General features: G+C 38.1%; 1 protein-coding gene across 1 annotated transcript; it reads right to left on the bottom strand.

Annotated features, from left to right (window-relative positions):
- Window positions 1-174: 174 nt before the first annotated feature.
- On the bottom strand, window positions 175-18,635 carry LOC135711511 (proton-coupled amino acid transporter-like protein CG1139). The gene is made up of 5 exons (XM_065234379.1): window positions 18,430-18,635; window positions 1,369-2,007; window positions 852-1,303; window positions 610-782; window positions 175-542 (listed from the first exon to the last, which is right to left on the bottom strand). Exons 2-5 carry the CDS (start codon window positions 2,005-2,007, stop codon window positions 295-297), a joined length of 1,512 nt encoding a protein of 503 aa, XP_065090451.1. The 5' UTR covers window positions 18,430-18,635; the 3' UTR covers window positions 175-294.
- Between the last annotated feature and the right edge of the window lie 6,974 nt (window positions 18,636-25,609).

Here is a 25,609-nt window from a genome sequence, read left to right as displayed (position 1 = left end):
CTGGTCACAGAGCGCTTTTTGAAAATTTCTCCTCATTATAAAACATTAAAAAAACGCTTACGTACACACATTAACAAGCGCTAAGTAAATTTATTGCAAATGTGCACATTCCCCCGATTAAATTTTCTTTCAAATTTGCAAAACTATAATTCACACTTTCACAATTGGTAACATTCGAGTTGATCCTTATTTATTGTCATTTCATATTTCTAATCATTTAGAGTAAATCTATAAATCTATTTAACACTAGTACCCGCATCTGTACACTTACAAAACTAAGTTAATGAATACAATCTACATTAACAACTCCTGCACAATTTTTGAAAGACTTTCGTAGCTACCGGTGAAGAATCCTAGCAGTGCCAGGATTAGAATGAAAACGTTCTTCACAATCATAAATGCACTCGGTTTTCCTTCGGGTTCACTGTAGGCAACAATCAGCTCGATAATCGGCGGAAAGACCAACGCCAATGCCGTCGAACAAAGCGCTCCGATCAGCGAGATGAAGAGGCTCAAATTCGGTACGCACTCGGCGATGACGACTGGAAAATCAAAAGATTAAGAATGATTCATAACCGTTTATAGACAGAATAAGAATGTTCAACCTACAGGTCACTAGAACAATCAAAATGCGGAAGCAAATCTCCGCTAGCGTTTGGTGTTTGGTAATGTTCAATCGGCACTTGATCGGTGGCCACATGATGATCATGGCTACGAAAAACTGCAGAGCGAATCCCAGAAGCACGCCGGTTGCGATCATAATTTTGACGCTCTCTGCCAGTCTGAAAAGAAAAATAACCAATAAACGGATTTCAGTCCTCAAACTTTTACTCGGAAAATTCTTGACTCACATTTCATTATCCGGAAGGTTGAGCGTCAAGCTGCCCTGTACATCTTCGCCCCATTTGAGGTAGCCGACGAACCCGAAGCAGGTGAAAAGCGAAATGATAAACACCATTCCGATGTTTAGGACCCCAAAGGTCTTTCGGAAATCGTGCGGTTTCTTCATTTCATTCTGCAAAGGTAGCACCAAAGCGATACCTTCGAAGGCAAAAACTGCCGTGCCGAAAAACAATGGCAGTTGATCCAAATTGCCGACAAATCGTCGCTCCGTAATCGCCGGCAGGTCTTGTAAAGCGTAGTAGAACGTGATGCCAATGCCGAGCGACATGAACACGTTTGCCAACATCGAACAGTAAGATAGGAACTTCAGCTTGGTGATGATCGACGTCATGATGATGGGGATCAACAGCAATGCCATGTGGTAGTGAACGTCCAAGACCATATCGTAACGGTCGAAGATCTGTGAAAAGAAAACACCGGCTTGGTTAGTACGAGCCCACAACTCTAGTAACGCATTTAACGAACCTGTTTAAAATTCGAACTGATAAAAACAAAATAGATACAACAGAATCCCAGCTGGGTTACGCAGATAAAGATATTCACAGCCAATTTCATCGGTTTGGACAACCATCGGAATCGGGGCGGTCCTTTCTGGAAGCTTAGCCCCACCGTTTCGGCGAAATCCGGTGGTCGACCCTTATTCTGCTGCTCCATGTGAACTTTTTTGGCGCAATTCAGCAGCACATGCTGGCAGTGAACGCAGACAAACCCAATGAACAGGGTTAGCGCTCCCGCCAGCAGTAGTCCGCCATTTTTAAATGCATCTCCCATGGCGTAGCAACCGGTGCCAATGTTACCTTTGAGCAGATGTGTCATGGTTTCCAGGTAGTTTGTTTTGTGATGCGCTTGTACACCATGCACTGTGATCACATCATCCGTGTAGTCATGGCCAGGCTTCTCCCGGATATGGTGATGATGCAGGTGGTAGTGGTGATCGTGTCCGTGGTGAGGTCCATAATGGTTTTCGACTTCCGCTGCTGATCCGTTCTGCTTCTTGCCGTTCATGTCGTCCAGGACGAACCCATTGTTGACGGTGCCCTCCGAGAGTGACCCGTTGGTCGCTCCATTCTGCTGCCGTTCGTCTGCCGAGATGGTAATTGTCATCTGCAACGGGAGGACAGATTGCACTCGGCTCAATTAAATAATTACCTACTTGAAATTCGCGACAATTATTCATATCGGCGCTGAGCGGTGAATCACGAAAAGTGCAAAATTCAACCTTGCTACTAAACGGTCAAGCCAATGCTGCCTTCCGGTGATTACTTTTTGTCGTGCATATTAAATTTCCTGTTTATCGCCGCTGTCACCACGCCGGCATGCAGGTAGTACGCTTTATTGACTGTATCTGGCACGTGCTGCATCACGCGGAACGTGGGAATGTGTTAAAGCTTGATTTCATTTTTCATCCGCGAAATAATGTTCAACGCATTTAAAAAAAATGCGATTTTCAGTACAGTATCCCCTTGATTGTTCGACACTCTTCAATCCAGCACTGCCCTTAATATAAACTAATACCATAAACGAACTATATCCCACAAATGGTTTGGATGATCACGTCGTTAAGCTCTCTTTTGTTTTTGCTTTTATTAGGGCGGTCAGCACTCGTGCTTTTTTTGAGTTACGGTGAGGACGTAATTTGTGATTAGTACCGGTCCCTTTCAAATTGTCTTATTGGCCCTTATTACCGATGTCACTTGCCACGGAGCAAAATGTGTCAGCTTTGTGCGTGACTTTATCGTTGTCTACTCTACGAGTTTGTTTACGTTGTTTGAATTCTCAGTGAATTGTTGAACTATTTTTCTTAAATTTCGAATAACATTTATTGAATACGAAGTGCGTTGTCAAATTTTGTCCTAAGACTACCGTCGAATTTTCCCCTAGTGGATTCTATGTGAGATTCTATGCGTGGGTGCATTGTATATTACAATGATAATTATTTTGAGGTATCTAGTTAAAATGTAATGCTTCTTCCAATACGACTTTGAGCACACTCAACTGTATTCTTCTAAACAAGGTATGACTAAACCAAAATTACAAAAAATGTATGACAGCAAATCAGTGTTGATGGTGGCTAAACAACTGTTGTATCCGAGGAGAGCTTTCGATTGAATACCTCTTTTACTCAGAGCTGCTCAGAGCTACTCTGGTTTGCTCTGGGATCTGATCTAATTTGTGACGAAAGAGAATTAGTAGGGCATTTAGTTTTAGAATTTGACCATGCAAATGTCAGTTCGATAACGAAACGAAAACAATGAATGAAGAAAATAAATGGATGCAATATTTAAATAAGGAAATAATCTCGTTTTCTACCAGTTCATTGAAGTTTTGGCTATTTTCTTAAATTACTCTGATGATGGCTTTCTGCAGGGCACTTTTCTCTTTGCAATGGTAATGAAATTGACCAGGATCTTGCTACCGTAGTACATGGTAGTACTGGGCATCCAGATGCTTAGAACAAGCGAATGGATATTTACTTCCGGCTACCAGCTCCGGTGGGGACATGTACTTGAGGGTGAATCATGTGAGGATCTCGGTTGCTAAAACAGGAAAATAAAAACGTACAAACTATTCCACCCAACCTCCACAGACGCCCCCTAGCCCCATTTATTAGCCAGCAGGTTCTCCGATGAATTGAGTGTATTTTACGGCATAGATCACCGGCTAAAAAAAACTAACATTCCTTTACACCGAAAACATTGATTGCTTGGGCTGCGCTGTTAAAACAATCGAGATAATAAAATCGTTCATCAAGTGCACCCCACACGAAAGAAGTTTTGTCAATGTTTCCATCAATAATTTCATGTCAATATTTTCAACAATATTTTCTAGGGTTCATCAATACAGGGTCGCTCCTCACTAACATTTATGTATCCGATGGAATATTACGAGTCAAATCACAACCACCTTGACAAAAGTTGCCAAGAAACAGGCACCATCTGCTGCTGTAGTCAAACAGAAGGAGAAAATGAGGGGGAATATTGAAACATGAAATCAAACTTTTCTAATTTTACGTCAATTGATGAACATATATTTCCGTCGTCAATATTTGTATCAATATTGAATTGTTCATTAATTTATTTGATAAGGCTCAACCGAATTAACTTAACAGAGCCGAGGGTTCCTGGTCACTATACAATACATCTTAAAGCTATAGTCAAAAGGTACAACACAATAAACACTTTATCTTCCGCTATCCAAAAAGCCTCCTCCATCAGAACTGGAGCCGCTTCCAGTAGTTTCATTGTATGGCAAATTGTTGTACGCCAACGAGGGTCAGAGCGCGTCCATTGCAGCAATGGACGCAAAACGTGGTCAGCACTCACACACTCATCACGAAACGGTTGCTTTCCAAAGTCGACGACGCATCGACCGAAAGAACTGCTGATGAAGAACAATGAGGAGGACCACACAATGGTTGCTGCCGAGTAAACAGACGATCGCGTAGCACACATCGAGAGTGGCCTGCTTTTGTCGACAGCCGAGTGAACACTGATTTGTATCAATATGATTGTCAATACTTTTGAGTATTGACGATATTTTTGCCCGTGTGGTGCTTGCTTCAGAGAGCAAAAGAGTTCCACAGAGTTACTCTGGATTGCTTTTAATTTCTCACTGTCTTCCCCCTCGGTTGTATCTATGTTTGTTTGTGTATTACACATTTCCCACCAAACTGGACAAATAAGCGCGTTTTCACTTATTAGTGAAAGTGTGATAAAAGTGCACGCTTACGTCAAATCGTTTGGCTGTCTTCGGTGCACTTATTCCTTATTAAGTAAGAAATAAGCGCACCGTAGACAACAAAACGATTTGACGTAGACGTGCACTTTTATCCCTTTTATTAGTTGTAACCAACAATATTGTTGAGTATAATTGACTACTTTGTCAAGCAGTTTTGGTGTGACTTTCTACCAGCGATTTCACAAAACTGGACCTATTTTTTTTATGAAACGCACAAATGTTGGCTACTTTTCTCGTGGTTCTAGTAGAAAAATCTCAAAATAATGTGTTATTTCAAAGTTCGAGTGGTAGTAAACGTAATTTTAACTGCATGAATGAAGTGGTCATCTGTATGTGATAAAACCATTGAAAAAATCAACAAATATTGCGTATAGTTTTATTAACCGGACTGGAAAATCTATAAAACATATCCATTCACTATTTATTATAAAATCATTAATTATGCTTCTGATCAACAATATCAAAAACTCTCTTATGTTAAACGCTGTCCAGACTGGAGAGTTATAACATGTTATAACGGTTGTCAACTAATTGCAACACAGAAACCACCATCAAGATAGCGCTATAACATGTTATAACTCTGTAGTCTGAACGTACTATTAAGCGCTGTCCAGACTGAGCAGTTATAACAACAATCAATACGAAACTAATGATTTTAAATTGGCTCACTACTTGACTAGCCTATTGGTCCCAAGCAAACGATTAACGTACCCCATTCTAGTCGAAATTCTAGTACTTCGCAATGTTTGTTTTGATTCGCTATGAAAGTTTGACAGAACATCAGGGGTGTGTGGATTCATGCAGAACATGCAGGGGTGAGTGAAATAGCTTGGGACTGCTTGGGACCGTTGTTCTGGTACTGAGTGAGCCAAAAATAATAATGATTTTCTTCGGGACCCAGTGGTCTTAGAGTTACCTCTATGGTTATAGCATAGAGGTAACTCTAAGACAAGTAGGTCCCGAAGAAACGTGCTCAACTTTTTGGCTCACCTGTGGTACTATCTCCGGTCCCAAGCTTGTCGAATCACCCCTCGAAACATAGGAAAAACCAATAACCCCTCATTTTATCTGTCAAACTTTCATAGCGAATCAAAACAAACATTGCGTAGTACTAGAATTTCGACTAGAATAAGGTACGTTAATCGTTTGCTTGGGACCAATAGGCTACTAAAGTGGAGAGCCAATTTAAAATCGTTAGTTTCGTATTGATTGTTGGTTATAGTACGTTCAGACTACAGAGTTATAACATGTTATAGCACTATCTTGATGGTGGTTTCTGTGTTGCAATTAGTTGACAACCGTTATAACATGTTATAACTGCTCAGTCTGGCCAGCGTTTTACCTCTATGGTTATAACATGTTATAACGGTTGTCAAATAATTGCAACACAGAAACCACCATCAAGATACAACATGCTATAACATGTTATAACCAACAATCAATACGAAACTAACAGACAGAAAAATGCTTCCATTGCACATCGTTTTTTTAGACAGAGAAAGCATAGTTTGCTATCTCTTTTTAATCTTCACCGATGGCAGACGCGAAGGGACTGCTGCAAGCCGTTATGGAAGTTTCGGTTGCATTCGGGTGTAAAGCAAAAATCATTTAACTCCATCTCACCACAGTTTGGTGAGATTTGCTGTTGGTGAGTTTTATTAGCTTGATATTCCGAGTAGTAGTTTGCTTGTTGATTTTTGTCTACGAAACTCAAGCGTGATCTTCGGCGTTGGTGAGATTTGATTTTTTGATATTTTCCCAACACTGCACATGACTTTTATTTTTGATTCGATTTACGTGCAAAATAATAATCGATTGCATCGCAATATTTTGCACTTTTCGCCACAATCTGGCTGAGTTTCTAGTAGGGAACATATTATTTTAAATTTGGCTTGTGTCGTTTGACCTGTAAACGGTCAAATTTGATCGTTTATACGTCAAACGACACAACCCAAACATCAAGTCGAATGTTCCCTACCAGAAACTCAGCCAGATTGTGGCAACCATGAGCACTCGTAAAATGCTGGATAGAGTTAGAATATTGTTTATGATTCGAAAAACTAGTTGAATTTGAGAAGCACACGAAACATAAAGGTGATTGAATTTCTGTTCGATTGCAATACTCTCAAATATAATCTAGTAAGAATAAGAAATCCTCTGACAAATTCTAATGGGAATGTTCGATTGGCTCAGATTTTGGCAGTTCATTTGGCTCAAAACATTCTCTTCGCCCATCTCTCCCTCTGAGGCCGTTCGCAATGCTGTTGTTATAAGGACTGTTTCAATTTGAAACTAGAACAGAAACGCACCTCTCGCAATGCTGAGGCCGTTCGCAATGCTGTTGTATTTTATAAGGACTGTTTCAATTTGAAACTAGAACAGAAACGCACCTCTCGCAATGCTTAGTTGCAGTTTCATAATTCGAGCACTATTTTGCACCAGATTTGCAACTGCTCGACTATTCTGTTTTATTTCTGAGCGAGTTTGAAACACGAATGGAACTCTGTTTCAAATTTCTTTGGATGTGTTAGAGATGTTTCGAGACCTTCACAAATAAAAACGGAGAATTTCATAGAGAACAGTAAAGTTTATGGAACTTGATGATTACAAACATCTTTTAGAACTGTGCGTTGCGCTGATCGTGTTGCAGTTTTATTTTTGACAGTTTCAAATTATAGAATTGACGAGTAGTTTAAAACAATTTTGAAACTCAGCATTGCGAACGGCTATATGATTTGTTGGTCTGATTCGAGCAGACTGCTTGATAATTTTGTCGGATGCAATGTTTAAATGCGTTCACACTTTTTCGACAGGATGATTAGATTTGATGTTTGATTTGTTTGCGTTTAATTTTCATTCGAAAGCTACATGAAAATATTGATTTTTTTTTTAATTTCCGGATTTGAACCACTAAAGAACGTTTGATTTGTCCCGCAGCAAAGCTTATAAAATATGTATGGTTATTTTGCTTAACGACGTGATCAGGGCACCGAAAAACCGACATGAAACTTAAACTTAACTCTTGATCGAGAATCCATAACGGCGGATTCAAATGTGCAGCGATCCCATCTGTCAAAACCATAGAAATTTGTTATCTAGATAAAAATAATTTGCCCGGAATAGATTAGACACGAACCAACTCATACAGTTTGTATGCGTGTTCGTGGCTAGGATACACAATTTTCGCGAACACGGCGGCAGATGTCAGTTTTGTGCTTTGATCATAAATTTGATGATACTTTGTATGATCATTCATGTCGGTTTGTCGGTGATCAGGGTATCATTCAAACCATTTGTGGAATAGTTCAATCACTTGGGTTATATAAGTATAATACGAAGCATGTATTGTATAAGAATAAACACAGCAGGTATGGAAGCTTACTAAAAAAAAATTAGAGCTTCAGAGAGGTTTGGGGTGGTACCAACAATCAATACGAAACTAACGTTTTTAAATTGGCTCACTACTTGACTAGCCTATTGGTCCCAAGCAAATCGATTAACGTACCCCAATTTAGAATAAATTCCAGTACTACACTATGTTTGTTTTGATTCGCTATGAAAGTTTGACAGATAAAATAAGGGGTTCGTGGATTTTCCTATGTTTCGAGGGGTGCATCGATTTGCTTGGGACCGAAGATAGTATCAGAGCTGAGCCAAAAAGTTGAGCTCGTTTCTTCGGGACCTTCTGGTCTTAGAGTTACTTCTATGGTGGTACGTAGATCTTGAGAACAGAACTACAAAGAAATTAAAAGAAATTCATATAAACAAAATACAAGAGAGATCGTAGATCTTCAGATAAATGTTCAAAGAAATTTTCGAAACTTCAAGCAAGCTAAAATATTTTCAGGTCAATTTGTTAAACTATAAGCACAGACAAACAGATATAAAACTAGCAATTTGTTCATAGAACAAGCATTTAACGGTCAATTTAAAAGTATTGTAGTTGGTAGTACCAACACCTGTGGCGCGCATAGTCAATTCCCTTACACTCAAAAATATTGCAAAACAAATATAGATTAAATTTTATGCATTTTATGGTTTTTCAAAATTTATACATTGGTTCGATTAAAATTTTCGTAAAAATTATATTAAGTCCGAATAAAGGAGTGGAATTCGATCAGTGTTTACTAAAATGATAGGAAAAAGAACATCTAGATTCTCTTCGGAGCTTCGTGCTGGTGAAGAGCTTCGTCCCAGTGGATTTCTACTGCGCCTGTGATCTGCTGGGCAGCTAGACTGCGTGAGCACGAGTTCATCCTAATGAACATCGAAATTGTAAGTATTTTTTTAATTATATTTATAAAAAATAAAATTAATTAAAAACCTTCCTGAGACAATTTTTATTTTTTTTTGAAAACAATAATATTTACCAAAAATAAAATAAAGACGCGAAAAATACATTCTCTCGAATAAACCGTATCTATGCATTGTAAGTATATTTCGATGTTATACTATGGCACGCATAAACCAATTTTATACTAAGTTTGCATTCTCTCTCTTTATACCGACCTTTGTGTCGGTACGGAGAGTTGCGATTTAGCGTAACTTTTATACTATTTAGATTTCAATATTTTTTGAGTGTATGTTTGATGTTTGCACAATACCGCCATCTGTTCAGCGTACTACCCACAACAGTGTACTCAACAGATGGCGGGTCAGTGTTCACTCGGCTGTCGACAAAAGCAGACCACTCTCGATGTGTGCTACGCGATCGTCTGTTTTCTCGGCAGCAACCATTGTGTGGTCCTCCTCATTGTTCTTCATCAGCAGTTCTTTCGGTCGATGCGTCGTCGACTTTGGAAAGCAACCGTTTCGTGATGAGTGTGTGAGTGCTGACCACGTTTTGCGTCCATTGCTGCAATGGACGCGCTCTGACCCTCGTTGGCGTACAGCAATTTGCCATACAATGAAACTACTGGAAGCGGCTCCAGTTCTGATGGAGGAGGCTTTTTGGATAGCGGAAGATAAAGTGTTTATTGTGTTGTACCTTTTGACTATAGTTTTAAGATGTATTGTATAGTGACCAAGAATCCTCGGCTCTGTAAAGTTAATTCGGTTGAGCCTTATCAAATAAATTAATACACAACAAACAGATGGCGGTAATGTTTTAGCGACGATCTTTTACAGTGAGAAATATTCAATGAGTTATGTCTGTTTGTCTGAGCTATAAGCGAAATTTTGCAAATCTTCAGGAAAATTCGCATAGCTTCATACAAGCAACAATCAATTCGAAAGTAACGATTTTAAATAGGCTCACTACTTGACTAGCCTATTGGTCCCAAGCAAATCGATTAACGTATCCCATTCTAGTATAAATTCCAGTACTACACTATGTTTGTTATGATTCGCTATGAAAGTTTGACAGATAAAATGAGGGGTTCGTGGATTTTCCAATGTTTAGAGGGGTGCATCGATTAGCTTGGGACCGAAAATAGTACCAGAGCTGAGCCAAAAAGTTGAGCTCGTTTCTTCGGGACCTTCTGGTTTTAGAGTTACCTCTATGATACAAGTCCGAGAATCCCTCCCCTTGGCTAGTTTTTAACCTGGACGTTGGTGGGTGGGCCTAATCTTATGCTTCATAGTGGAGCGTTGGAGACGGTTGGTTTAGGTCCGGCATCGTTGGCTCATGCCGTGACAGAATAGCGTCATGAGCATGCGATGAGGATTACTGAGCTTCCCCTCTCTGATGAACCATTGCACGAGAGAACCAAAGTTCTAGCCTGAAGTGATAGTATCACACTTGTTACTCCTTTATTTGAAAGCCACGTTGTAGTACGCTTAGGTATAGGCACTGACGTTGGGTGCGATACTGGCGGGTTTTTATCCGCAAATCACTCTTATTTTATTTATTTTTACTCAGATAGATTTATTTGGGCTTGCAAGGAAATTATACTATTGAAATATTTCAGAAAGTGCCCAACAGTGCTCCTTCTATTTGCGTGACAAGCTTTCATTGTTGTTTTCATTGAAGCATTACTCGGGGAACAATATTTAACACCACCCTGGTATTGTAACTAATCTTATATATGCTTCATTTTGGTTTGGGATTAGTGTTTGAACTATGGCTCGGGATTTCCACTGTGGCGTGCTTCTATTGTGACATATCCATACGTAATTTTGTGGGACGACATAGTGGAAACGTGTGAGTGTAGTTGGAGCATATACCTTATATAATTTAAAAATCAGCTAGGAAACTAATTTCAAAGTTAAGCATTTTAGTCACTTGAAGGTGTCACCTGGGTCGATCTAAGATATAATAAATATAGATCAAAGTCAAATTACTTTTTTTTTCTTTGGTTTGTTTTTTTCCGTCGATCTTGTTTTCCGTGCTGAGCACCAATGCTACCGACGTGCCAGGAAGGCAGCTCTCCCACACCTGGACCCTACCTATCGACCCATCAACTCATGAACCGGGGACCAACGGCTTTACTTGCCATCCGAAGGAAGGCGTGATCAGAGATGTTATGCCTCAGAACATCCCGACGGCGCCGACTGGGATTGAACCCAGGCCTGCTGGGGTGAGAGGTAATCACGCTTACCAATACACCACCGGCGCCGTTAAAGTCAAAATTACTTGAAACACGTTAAATTTTAGATTACAAAGCAAGTATGTACCGTTCCGATTCAAATTTCGGACGATTCAAATTTCGGACACTTTCATTTTTAATTAAATATTACATCCAGTTAGAAACAAAGTAATAATGTTAGATGATCGTGGAGGGCACTAGTCAAAAAAATTTAAAAATTTACAAGACATGTGGATCATATTCGACCGAGATAATCAACTTTTAAAAGTGTCCGAAATTCGAGTTTAAGTGTCCGAAATTTGAATCGGCACGGTATGCAATAAAGTATTGCGCGTTTCACACCAAATTGGACTAATAAGCGCGTTTTCACTTATTAAAAAGTGTGATAAAACTGCAAGTTTACGTCTAATCGTCTTGGTGTCTTCGGTGCACTTATTCCTTATGATGCAAGCAATAAGTGCTCCGAAGACATCAAAACGATTTGACGGAAACGTGCACTTTTATCACACTTTTTGCATTTTTGGGACAGTCCAGTTTCAGATGCAATCAGCAATATGAGTTATGATTGATTAGGTAAATTAGAGATTTCAATTATTTATTAAATAAGACTAATGAGATATCATAATCATCAAACTAACTTAATTAAGAAAATTTAGACAGCCTATTTACATTAAGTAGATTAATAAAAGAGTTAGGATGCAGGTTGCCCACTTAGGGAGACAACTAGCCTTTAAAGCAACTGGCAACTAGCCTTTTCATATATTGTCTGCTTTAAAATATCAATTTGGTTTGGTACATAGGGGAAATGACGGCTTCGGCATGACAGACTATTTTCGGCAACCCAAATTGAAACACTATTTTCACTGGATTTTCTTACGATAACACTTCGCTGAATGCATGCAAACGATTCTTTATGCTTTCAGCTTCAATTTGGCTATATTTTTACCACTGAGAAAAAGCAATCTAGCAGGGTTTTCTTGAAATGAAACACACGCACTACAAATTGTAGCTGATTTCGAGTTGCCGATAATAGAACAGCAGATTTACATGCAGTTCAAATGGAACGGTTGCCGAAGAAAAACTGGTTGCCGACAATACTCGCTCTCACTAGAGAAGATTGGAGCTTTGTAAAAGCGTTTTAAAACAGTTTTTGACAATTCTTTCGACTGAAATTGTTAGAGCAGCTGGCAGCAATAGATTGTAAACAAACCAATACTGCATATGTTTGCGTTCATTAGAGAAAAAGGCTATAGAAAGAAGGTCGCTGCTTAGGTTGCCGAGAATACGTAAATTCCCCTATGTGAAAGGATGAATCAGTGGGAGATGGATTTTCGGTTTCTTTACATTTTGCAACATAAATCTAGTACTATGTGTCATTTTCTCAAAACCCCCCAATAACCAACCTCTTCAATCCCTTCCTTTCCCATGGCGTTCAAGTGGTTCGCATAAACTATTCAGCCATTACCCTTCCTTTATCCTCGGCTTTGGATTGACTTGCGCTCCCATTGCCCCACCAAACGCTGCAAAATGAAAATGAAAATGAAAATGATACAAGTCCGAGAATCTACAGTGAAATTTAAAGTTGATCGCCACCTTGATTACAGTTGAGTCGGTGACCTTTTTAAAAAATTACAGATCTCTCGGTACTTTTCGATTTGCATATCGTCCTCAAAATTACAGTTCTCCGGTAAAATCGACTACAAATCAAGCAATGCACATCGGTAAACGTTACCGATCGTTCGGTAAATTTGACAGCTAATTTTGCTGATCCAGTTTACAGATTTTTCGGTAATGTTCTCCATTACCGAAAACATTACCGACCGTTCAGCTGTTGAGAATTCGGTGAATGAATTACCGAAGTCGGTGATTTTTTCTAAGTGTGTAAGATTATTTTACCGAAATCTGTGAAATTTTCCCGAAATCTCAACAGCTGAACGTTCGGTAAACAGTTCGGTGATTTTTCACAGATTTCCTGTAATTTTTCACCGAATATCTGTGAAAAATTACAGGAAATCTGTGAAAAATCACCGAACTGTTTACCGAACGTTCAGCTGTTGAGATTTCGGTAAAATTTCACAGATTTCGGTAAAATAATCTAAGTGTGTACGTTGTGTTATTTTACAATCAAAGAAATAAAAGACGAACGACTGTCTGGCCATCCTGCCATGGCAGAGGCATACGAACCAGCGTTGCCAGAATGTTTTAAAGCTTATCGGTATCAAAGGTTTTAAAAAATCGGTATTTATCGGTATTTACTATTTTAATTAATTTTATATTTTTGCCGTTTCTGAAAGCGAAAGTTTTAACTTTTGGACTATGATCGGAAAATTCCGGAAGAAAACTCCAGAGAATGTTTGAATTAGCTTCTGGAGGAAGCTGAATACAACATCCAGAGAATGAGGAAAGAAGCTCTCCTGGAGGAAATTTGAGGAAAGTTCTGAGAGAAGTCGGAAAAACATCCGCGGAACTTCCAAGACATACATTGAGAATCTTCTGGCAAAAATTAAAAAAAAAACTTTTAGTAAAAAAAATCTGGAAGTAAAAAAAAACCAACTGGACAAAATTCCAGAACTAGACGAAAGAAATTTCTGGGAGAAGTTTGATTGAACTTCCTGAAGCAAACGGAAGAAACTTCCTGGACACGCTGACAGAAACTTGCTAAGGTAGATTGGAATTTTTTTTGGAGGAAATCGGAAGCCAGAGCGCTAACCAGACAGTCGAATGAAACGAGGACATAATTCCGGAAGAAAGAGCTCTTGGGGATGTTCTAATGATCCAGAAAATTTTCCAAATGGTCATAAAACATCCCTGAAGACCCCGCAATACCCCTGAAGTTTTTGGAACATTCCTGAAATGTACTTAGGAATATTCCATATTTTTTCGCAATTACTTAAAAGTTCTTGTAATTTTCCTTAAGTTAATAGGATTTTTTTGAAATACTCTGATCATCTTTGAAATACTTGGAACTTCCCAGATTATAATGAGACTACCGGAATATCACTAATCAACTTTGAAGGTCTCTAGAATTTCTCGAAGATTACGAAATTTCTTAAGCGCTCTCACAATTTTCTTGAATTTATGCAACATCAGCAATAAATTTCTCTGATCTTCCCGATTTTTCTAATTTTTAAAAGACACTGCCATTAATAAGCACGGAACTTCCCATAAAATGTTCTCACAATGTGCTAATGTTCATGTAACTTCCATTACGTTTCTTAAATTTGCATGAGTCCCTCAGAACATTGCTGAAGTTTTCGGAAATTGCCTGAGTTTCTCAGAACTCTTTTAAAATTTCAGCGATTTCCTTGAAATTTATTGATCTGTCCTCGGAGCTTCCTATAATTCTCTCAATCGGTCCTGAAAACCATTAAATTTTCCAGAAGTTCTTTGGACCCAAAAGTCTGAACTTTTCTGAAGTTTCAGAACTTTTTAACTGCAGCTAGGGTGGATCCGCAATCACAATCTGGAAGCATCCCTGAAGTTCCGGGAAAGTTGCAAAAACTGGCGGGAAAAGATGGAAGAATCATGCGAGCGAAGGCTGAAGAAGCTTCCAAGGGAAGTCGAAATAAGTTTCCGAGAGGAATCGTAAAATAATTTACGATGTAAGGTGGAAGAAAATTCAGGAAGTAAAATAATTTTTAAAAAGTATTTCCCGATTCCCCCGGAATTACCAGAAAGAACCATCGACTGTTTATCGATTCGTAATTTTAAAGGCTCAAACTTTTTTTAGATATTCAAAAAGATACAAGTCTCTCACAGTAATTTTTTTTCCGTAATTCTGAGCGTGGGCAGGCAATAATCATTTTGATTATTTAAAAAATCGTTATAAATCATTATAAAACCTCAAAAATCGGTATTCTGTATGTCGGTATTTAGTTCGGAAATCGGTATAAATACCGATAAATCGGTATATCTGGCAACGCTGAAACGAACTATATTATTTATTTATTGTTTTCAGATCTTCAGATAATTTTGAAGACCTTCAAGAAAGTGTGCAGATTTGCTGATACATTTTTAGAATCTCAGAAATTTTAATGGATCTTCAGTAAAATTTTGCCGAATTTCAGGGAAGTTCGGTGATTTAAGAAAAAATATTTATACGATTTCAGGGAAATTCGTAGACCTTGAGAGAGACATTTAAAAATTCAAGAACGCTCAAATATTTTCAGATGAATTTTGAGAACTTTAGGTAATTTAGAAGATCTTCAGGGAAATTTTCAGATCTTCAGGGTAGCCCAAGAGCCTACAGAGGAATTTACAAAACTTCAGCGAAGTTTGCAGATCTACTGAGAAATTTATTGAGCCTCAAGGTTTTTTTCGTAGATCTTGAGAATAGAACTTTACAGAGCTTTAAAGATATTTGCATGAATTTTTCAGAAAACTTCACAGTTTCAGAAAATTGTGAGATCTTCAGAAAAATTCGTTAAATATCAGGAAAGTACCTCAATTCCAAAACCAAGCAGAACTCCATTGAATTTGGAAATAGATAGATCTGAAGAAGTTCAGAGAAATCCGTAGACCTTAAGAGAAGTCTGTAGAACGTCAAAAAGTTCGTACGTTTTTAGAAAAAAATGCAAAACTTCAACAAAACTCACAGAACTTTGGGAAAGTTCGCCGATCTTTAGAAGTATTTTCACAACTTCAGAGAAATTTGTAAATCTTCAGATAAATTTTTAAAACTTCAGCGAAGTTCAAATATTTTTAGATAATTTGTAGAGTTTTGGAGAATTTCATAGAATTGTTGATAAATCTGCAGAACTTTATGGAAATCCAAGAATCCACAAAGAAATCAACAGAACTTTAGAGAAGTTCGGAGATCTACCTAGAAATTTATTGAACTAAAGGCAGTTCGTAAATCTTTAGAGCAGAAATACAGTACTTCAGAAAACTTCAAAAATCAAAAAATCTTCTACCAGTGTAGTGGATTGAAGCTTTCCCGGTACGCAATTTGACATCCAAGGAAACGATCGCGAAGTTAGGTGAATACATTTCAAGATTTGGATCTATCCGATAATGGAACCATAGAGGTTGATAGAACTGCGTTCGCGTCGGTCGAGTTCCGAAATTTTTGCATCTGGTTCTGCAGAGAATGTGGTCAAGACGCTGAAGACAGCCCTGAAGAAGTTGTCCAGTGATCCGTGACGCTGATTTCATTCCTAGAAATGTATCGAGCTTCAAAACATACAACGACAAGAGAAAGTCCTTTCAAGCTTATGTTCGCTAGAGAGATGAAAATTAAAGCGAGAAGTCCAACCAAGCAACCTAAAGTCATAAAATTTAATGATAGATCGGAAACTGATATGTGCTACGAGTCGTTCAAAGAGTTGGAAACGGAAGAAGATCTAACTGGTTATCAATCAAGTAGGTCATACGTTACCTGCTATAATCGAGTTGTTCAATCACCTCGGCGCTAGGAGAGGATTTTGGCGTAGCAGCCATGCCTTTACTTCTGGAGTTGCTAGGAGCGATCAACAACGGAACCGGAAATGATCACAGCAATCTAGTTTCCTGTGACAAACCTTTAAACATTCACTCTTGATTGAACTAGTTGTCAATTAGTATTTGCTCTTGATTCCCGATACACCACAGTAAGTATAGCACTTGCTTGGCATAAAACACCGCATTTATTTCGATTATCAGCACTACTGTATTCATATTCCCACTCATTGTGCATTGGATAAATGCCTTCCGTCTGTTTACTGTTTATAGCGATGCCAACTTCCACCACGTGATAGATTTTTTTAGGATAGGTTGAACAAACTGACCATAACAAGATACATCCAGTGCTTCTGCGTATTTCTTCTACTACATTTACTTCCTGAGAATAATTAAACAGTTGTCAACAGCAGTTGCCCTTCCATTTGACTGGTAATTATTTTAATGCTGATCGTTATTAACACATTGTTTTCGCATTCAGCTGCTCAGGTAATCACTCGACCGTGAAACGTAAAATCATGGCCATCGTTTATCAAAGACAAGTGATCGAACAGTATCCACCATCTCGGAATGATTTCTATTCATTCTACATCCCAAAACGAATTTTACGTCATACGATTTTGCGATAATGACTCGTTGACTGAGTTTTTTTTTACGTAGAAGCAATCGGAAAACGTAAACACGTAAATGCAAACCAAATTAGTTAGAAGATTAACGACCTATGATTATTAAAAAAAAATCCAGGAATGCAGAACAACAAGTATGTCATGTTTGAAAAGCTGCCATCTGGCTCAGACCTTGCCGTCCATAAAGTATGCCATATTTGAATTTGCGTTTGAAGTTGGCGTTTAAATATTGACAATTAAGGTGCCAAATTCTCGCACCGAAAATATTCCATTCCGACAGGGTCACACTGTGCGTCACGTTGTCACATATAGGGTAGAGCTCTCCTTCGTTGTGATCGCCTATTTCCGCTCTATCGAGTAGAAAACATCGACGTGCACAAATCACGTTTGTTTTGCGACTACTTTTCGAAAGTAACAAAACGAAGCCTAAAAGCGCGCAAAGTTTGAATATATACACGCATTAAAAACAAAAGTAACACTCCTAGCTAACCACTTTTTTTTCCTTTAACATCCTCCGGATGACGAAGAAAATCGTATGGCGGAATTTGATTCAAGTAGCAGTGTAAGATTAAAAAAAAAAATATTGCAACAATTTGTAACTCTATCAAAACTAACTGTACGTATGAACAGGTAGATACATTTAGAAGTCATCTTTAGTACTTTTAGTAGAAACATTCAGTTTAGTTGATCAAATCCGTTCGTAGGACGGAAATTAGGTCAAAACCCCTATTTACATTTTTTTTTTTTTATAAATATTGCAAGTTGAAAAACCTTTTCGCGTTTGTTTTCACTCTCCCATTGTAAATAGACTAAGAAAAGTTGGAGATAAAAAAAAACCATCAAACATGAAAATATTGTGTCCTCTCCATTTCTTGCGAGATTCCTCGCGGTACGGGTTGTCTATTTTTATCAGGTTTCGGATCGCTCCGCTGAGCGATGTGGTCAGTATCACCGGTAGTGGGAGGAATTTGAGATCCCCCATCAGCTAGAAGCGATCGGGTCCGATTAATTTCGAATTTATGTAATCTCTCCAAATTCATTCTCGGCCAGGTGTCAGAACACCGCTGTAAACAAACGATCATTTCCAACCGCAAACACTTTCACTACACGTCGAACCTAATTATCATTTGGTCATCTTTTTTTTTCCCCGAAAAACCCGTGCCAGTTTGCCACATAAATTATCACTTGTCTTAAATTACCTTCGTCAACGTGAGGAGGACTCGATGGGAAAAAGAAACTTTCGCAACGACGTATGTTGATCGTGAAATTTTTCGCGCTGACCGATCGCGTTCAGCTCCGGAGTAGAACTGAGCGCGGATATAGATAACTCGCGATTGAGGTTTACCAGCTCACGGCAGCAGCGCACGGAGCTTAATTTCTCACGCTACGTGAAGATTTTTAGCAAATCAAGTGTTCGGGAGAATTCCCCACCTTCACCATGAAGGTTGAACTCTTCGATTGAGCACAGTAGGATAGTTCGAACTTGTTATTTAGAAACTATCTAACGTAAGTGTAGGTGGCTTGAGAGGTATGGGAAAATTCTTGATAACGAGGTAAATCTGTTCGTTGGAGGAGGCGTTTGTTCAAGTGGTTGTTGTTGTTGAACATTAAACTAGACGCTTCGGTGCAGTGCTGTTGCTGTGTGATCGAACAACAGTTTAGTAATGCGAAGTTAAGTCGATAGTTTGCTTAGAGATAAGAATATGCAACTGGACTAAAGAATGCTTTGTGAACTTAGTTTGCGTGAATTCAATAGAGCTACACAAAACACAAATTGGAGTGATTAAGGACAAGATGCACGGAATCCCTCCACTTTGCGTTTTCACTGGCACGAATCTAATAACGGTACCCTCCTGCCTCCGAACTCAGTAACAACAATAAATTCAGTTCAAGATTCTTGACAAATGTAAAAAACTTCAAAGCTCATATTTCAAGTTCTCCGAGCCTCAAAATTTGCTTGAGTTGCAGAAACATTAAGTTTTTCGAAGGCCGTTAGATCGAATGTTATTGGGCTGCTTTGAAAGTATTTTCAAGAGTCTGTGCAAATTTCGAAACTTTTTTTTTAGGATTTTTAAAAGAGATTGTTCAACAAAAGGTCGAAAGACAAAAGGTCGAATGACAAAACGACGAATGAGAAAAAACCGAAAGGACAGAAGGTCGAAGGATTAAAAGGGGGACAAAAGGTCGAATTATTCAAAGAGAGACAAAAAGTTGAACGATTCAAAGAGGGACAAAATCAAAAGGTCGAATGGACAAAATGTCGAATGATAAATGGTATAAAATACAAAAAAATTGAATGGACTAAAGGTCGAATGATTCAAAGAGAGACAAATCGAATGATGAGAAGCAGAAGAAAAGGTCTAACGTTTAAAAGGTCGAATGATGTATGAGAAAGGGGACAAACGGTTGAATTAAAAAAAAAACGCCCAGAAGGACAAAAGGTCGAATGGCGCTACCAGATGGCAAATAGTCCAACCCAAATGACAATTTGAATTTCAGAATGTCTGGAGAGTCACGCCCACTCCGAGGTTACTTTCACTTACTATAAGCCCCACATGTATGTATTACCTTTATCAATTGGATATTAGTATTACACCAAATATATCATATTAACAATATGATCCATTCATGCCTTTTCCATATGTTGCAATGGCGACCCGCAAAATATTACTTCACGCAACCAGAGCTGCCAGGTGGTTTTATAAAAAATCTGTATCCACTCTATTAAAAAATCTGTATTTTCTGTATTGACGATTTTTTTCTTAATTAATCATGTTTTGTTGTTTTAAAAATACAGTGCATACAAAATAACCATAAAAAGTGCTTAACCACCTATTCGGGCTATCGTACTAACCATACGGGATATAATTGCGCCATTTGTGATATCGCCCGTACTTATTTATAAGAGTGATATGAAGCCGTTTGAAAATGTATGGAGATTTTAGTTTCTATTCATTATCTTCCTGATAAGCAGTTTTAAATGCAAAAAAGTGCACGAGTTCATTACTATTTGATATTTTTAATATAGATGAATACAATTAATTACATCATTTGTGTGGTAGTTACACCGAAAAGTCGAGAGATGTCGCCCCGCCAGTGCTGGTAAAATCATTTTTGCAGTATGGAGAATATCAGAAAATCCGCAATTTCTTACGAAATACATGTTCAATGCAAGTAAAATGTTAACGAGTACTTGTATTTGTACCATTTTAATGTGCTCGGGCACTTTTCTTGTATTTGACATACATGCTTATATTAGAAATCTCGCGTAACATTTGAAAAGGGCCTATGTCCAAAATGTAAACAAACCGATTTTTGATACCATTCTGTAGCACTGGTAATTAGCTACCAGTCGTATAGGAATGTTCCGCATTATCGATACAAATCATTAAAAATAACTTGATTTTAAAAACGGCCGATCCACCAAATTTTTCCAATCATTCATGCTAAAACGGCCTAACCTCGGGCCTAACATATATTTTTTTTCGTTCGATGAGGTTCCATTCATAAGCCTAGCGACGTAGAAGGGCCGATGATTGAAAAATTTCAAATCAAAGCTAAGCCCTACTGCTTGAGGCAGGGCCGATGATTTATTTGACGTTAAGAAAAGGCTTAGCAAAGGGCCTACAATTTATGATGACAAGCACAACGGCTTAACAAAAAGGGCCTAACCATTTAAAGATTCACAAAAAGGCTTATTACTGTGATATTAAATTTTTATCGATTTTCATGTATTTTTGAAAACGTTTCGCATGTTTTGGATGTTGTGTACTGAGATATAGTTACTATTGTTATTGTGAACAATATAAATGCCTAAAATACTTCAATCTATTTATATAGGAATTAAATACTGGCGGAAAAATTTACAATTCATTTTCTGGTTTGTTTACATTTTGGACATAGGCCCTTTTCAAATGTTACGCGAGAAATATTCAATTAATACTGTAAATCCCCATACAATCTCAAATCGTTTACTACCAGCTCCATATGCATCCGAAAGCGGTTGGTCCTCTGGTTGTGAATGCTGTCAAAAACACCATAACATGATTAATTGTCGATGGAAATTTGATAGGTTCCCGAGCAGAGGGTGAGAACAAAATGAAAACAAGAATTATGTTGTTTTCATTATTCCTGATAACTCAAATTGATTTCATTTTGATGGAGTTGATGGCTAACAGAACAAAAATGAGAGCTAAAAGATATGCGAGGAATATCAAAATTATAACATATATTGATATTAGTGAGAACTGCTTGATAACTTATTTTGATATAGATATTTTATTTAGACTACAAATTTAGTTATCAACATGTTATTGCATGCATGCCGAAAAAACAAAATAAAAATACATCAAATTTTGATGTCATCATGAGTTATTAAAAGGCAGCTATATATACGCACAGTGGAATCGGGCGTGACTGCGTTTTCCGTTGGAGGGAGTGAGAGAAGCATAAAAGAAACAGCAACGCCTCGAGCAGATCCCACTGCAAAAAATATAGTTTTTAGCACAACAATTAATTTTGGAGAGAAGGGGGTACGCTGATTAAATCGAGCAAGTTATTTTGTTTTTATAAATTTTGAATTTTTTTCTCAAGCATTTTATAAAAATCTGTATAAATCTGTATTGTAATTTAAAAATCTGTGATAAATCTGTATTCTGTATCGGGTCTGTATTAAGATTAAAAAATCTGTATAATACAGATAAATCTGTATAAATGGCAGCGCTGCACGCAACCATCTAACGTTGAAAAAGGTCAGCAACAATCATTCAATTACAATCGAGGGGTGCGAATATAGCACTTATTACAAAAGTAAGAGTCAAATTATTTTCATTAATTACATTGTGTACAGGGTGCGTGACGAATTTTTGCAGTAAATGACATATTTGAGAAAAATTACGCCAGTTAGCTATTCTAGCAATGAATGTTATGTGATTTATTTTCTTTTGCAAAATATGGAAGTTGTAACTAATTTTATTCAAAAAAAATCGCCTTCCCTTTCGACGACTGTAGCTAGACGTTTCCGAAAACTGCCATATGCACGTTTGACAATCTTTTAATCCATAGATGTCATCACTACCTTGATTTTAGCTTTTAGGGACTTAAGTGTGGTGTTAGGGGTTCTATTGGTATTCCTTTCGACGATGCCCCGTACAAAATAATCCAACGGATTGATATCGGGACTGCTTGGGGGCCAAATTTCTTTCTCCCAAAATTCCGAAATATTTTCCGCAAGCCATTTCTGTGTTTTATTAGCAGTATGAGCAGGTTCTCCGTTTTATCACTTTCCCAGGCCTTTTTTTATATTATACACTGTTCTTCCAGACACATTTATCCACCGAATTATTTCTATTACGCTTACTCCGGCGCGCAACAAAGCGACAGCGGCTGACCGATTGCTCTTTTGTTTCGACATCTTTACGTTTACTCAACACTGTTTATTTACATCTTACACCTAACAGTATGAGCAATTCAGTGCTGCCAAATATATCTAAATCATGATCCGCAAGCATGAGAAATTACTATTTGAAATTTACTGCAAAAATTCGTCACGCACCCTGTATATTACTTTAAAATTTGTCTGACATGTCACTGTTGTCATGAAGTAATATAAAATGCTGAAATATATTCATTTAAATATTAAACAAATTTTCATTTGGTTTATCCCTCGTGACGATAAACAAATACATTGATAGCCTTTTTGGCCACAGAGGTGCTTTTATCGTTAAAAGTTCGGTTCGCCAGCTAAGTGAAAGAGTGGATCATATTGTTAATATTATATATTTGATTACACACACACTTCCAGTTTTAAAATGTTATTTTGAATCCTGGCACGTAGGTATGCAGTTTATTTTTTTTTATATTGTAAAAAGTATTTGGACTGGTGTCACCATGTTAATTAATACTTCCTTTGACGAACACAAATTTCCTTGCATTGCCGTGGTCATCTGGGAGGAGGTTCGCTTCTACTGCTTTCCTCAGGAACCTTTCGTGGCCACCAGCTACCACCCGTCCAGCCTTGAGCGTATCCAGCGAGGCATCTTTCATACATCACTGATTAGTAAACGTGGTGACGGACTCGCTGTCTAAGGGGTCTAAGGCGAAGAGAATGTGTTGTTTGCTTTCCCTTTCATTTTCTAGGATTTGCATACCAGTTGAATATTGTGCGAGAGTGGGTGTGAGTGTGTCTGTAAAATCGTAAATATTAAAATAGAAAGTAAGGTATACTGTAAAGAGACTGAATTTATAACAAAATTTGAACAATCGAATGTCTGTCAAAGCCATAGGAAAAGTCATTCCAATCGAGCAAAAGACATGTCAAATGGATAAGATGTCGCCTCTTTATAAATTCAGGCTCTTTAGTATAGCCTGGTACGCAGCTGAAAAGTAATGACGTTTTTACGTGCTACGGGATAGGACACGGAATGCTAAAGAAATTTCTTTTAATTAGCATTTCTTGACCCAGTACGCAGTTCAAAAGAAATCGGTAAAGGAAAGATCGATAGTATCGTGATCGACATGAAGGTGGCGCATTCTGAATACAATTTCACTTTCCTTGCGGAATAATGGTCTGATCAATTATTCCGTTAGGTAATGCTGGCGTTTATTGCAAAACTGATGTTTTGGATGCATTTAAACAACATAAACACTAATAAGTGTTGATTTTACAATTTGACGACATCTCCCTATAATCTCAAAATTTAGCAGACTATAGCTGTCAAATTTTCTTTTGGGAAAAATCCTCAAAAATTACTTTTCCGTTTTCTTTTCAGCTGCGTACCAGGCTTATTCGGGAAAAGTGAGAAATGCGGGAATCGAACATACATATCAGTGCCAACATTTCAAAGGGGCGTAATTGCATTTGTAAACAATGGCTTTACCCGTTGATTTCTCGCGAATAAAAGCTCACTCATGAAAAATAATGACACCAACTAGTAGAGGAAGGTTTCCTCTACTAGCTAGCATTGTTAATTTGGAGGGGCGAGCTTTTAGTTACGAGAAATCGACGACTAAAGCCATTGTTTACAAAAGCAATTACGCCCCTTTGAAATGTTGGCACTGATATTTCTTGTAGGATGATTTCTGGGACAGGATCCAAAATGAAATTGGTCGAAGAACATTTGACAGTTGTTGTTATTCACATCGTCGTGATTGTGCGCTGCTAAATTTGTCGATTTTTTATCACACGGGCTATCGTTATTCGTTTTTTTCCGTTCGGTTTACCTGTAATATTGTACTGGTTGTTAGTGGAAAGTGCAGTTCGTTGCGATAATCGTCTAATTAGAGCATATTTTGTGTTGTGAAAACAGTGAAAAAGTTATCCAATCAGACATATTGTAGTGTATACTGTCTAGCATTGGGCGATCTTGAGAATTCAATACCTCTTTGCGTATTAGAGCATCTCCACCGCTGTTTCTAAATCACTTTTGGAAACTGAGTCAGCATGACTTCCGCCTGTCCCTAATAAATTTGTTATGGTTATTTTGCTTAACGACGTGTTTGTGGTATCATCCAAACCATTTGTGGAAAAGTTCGACTATTAGGGTTATTGTTCTTTTATGGTATTTGTTTATTAGGGGTGACCAATGCGCTAAACCAGTTAAAGGCGATGAAGAATCCGTCTCCTGCATGGCTTTTTTGCGACAGGATGATTCACCTAAAGTGCGGGTGCAGTTTCGAACGCCTTTGGCTACGGTTGTGTTTTAAGTTTGTTCTCTGTTTTGTGCGTGCGTTCGCTCTCATAGTTTTCGGCTGTAATTGCCGGATTATCGCTGGCACTCTGCCTCCCGGACGTTTATACGTGTGTGATTGGTAGTTTTCTCGCTTTCCGGGAAGTTTTAGAATAGAGAAAGAAAACGTGATTCAACATGTTTGCAAGCATCAGAAGAGATGTCGCGATCTGCGTTGTTTGATTTTCTCCCGGACCAGAAATTAGTGGCATCGCGAGTGATAATTTTTAATTTCAATTTATTTACGCGCTGCAAGAAATTGATCGAAATTGTACCAAAAGTGCTTCTGAACGTGTTTCGCAGTTGGGTGTGGTGAAATTCGTGAATTCGCGGTTTATGTTCAGTGAAAATTCCGTGTCACAAAATTGCTCACCGAATTTCCTTGTTTTGCCGTTCGGCGACGACGGGTTTGCGAGAGAAAAATAAGCATCGGGAATTTGCTCCCGGATGTATTGATTTGGTGAGTACGTTCCAGTTGAAGATTGTTCTTATACATATCTCGATTGCATTTTCGAGGGGACGTTCGGAGAGCTTTGAGATTTATTCGTTGTTGCATTTGCGGGCAGATGAGTTGGTCGCAGGTAAGGGCCAGTAAGTGCTGCCAGCAGATGAATCAAGAGGTATTCGAAACAAAATTGATAAGAAATGTCCA

The sequence above is a fragment of the Ochlerotatus camptorhynchus genome, unplaced genomic scaffold (assembly GCF_037179485.1).
Source record: "Ochlerotatus camptorhynchus isolate MF236.1 unplaced genomic scaffold, CSIRO-AGI_Acam_v1.1 ptg000433l, whole genome shotgun sequence".
NCBI classification, from domain to species: Eukaryota; Metazoa; Arthropoda; class Insecta; order Diptera; family Culicidae; genus Ochlerotatus; species Ochlerotatus camptorhynchus.
This window is presented reverse-complemented; position numbering and strand designations above follow the sequence as displayed.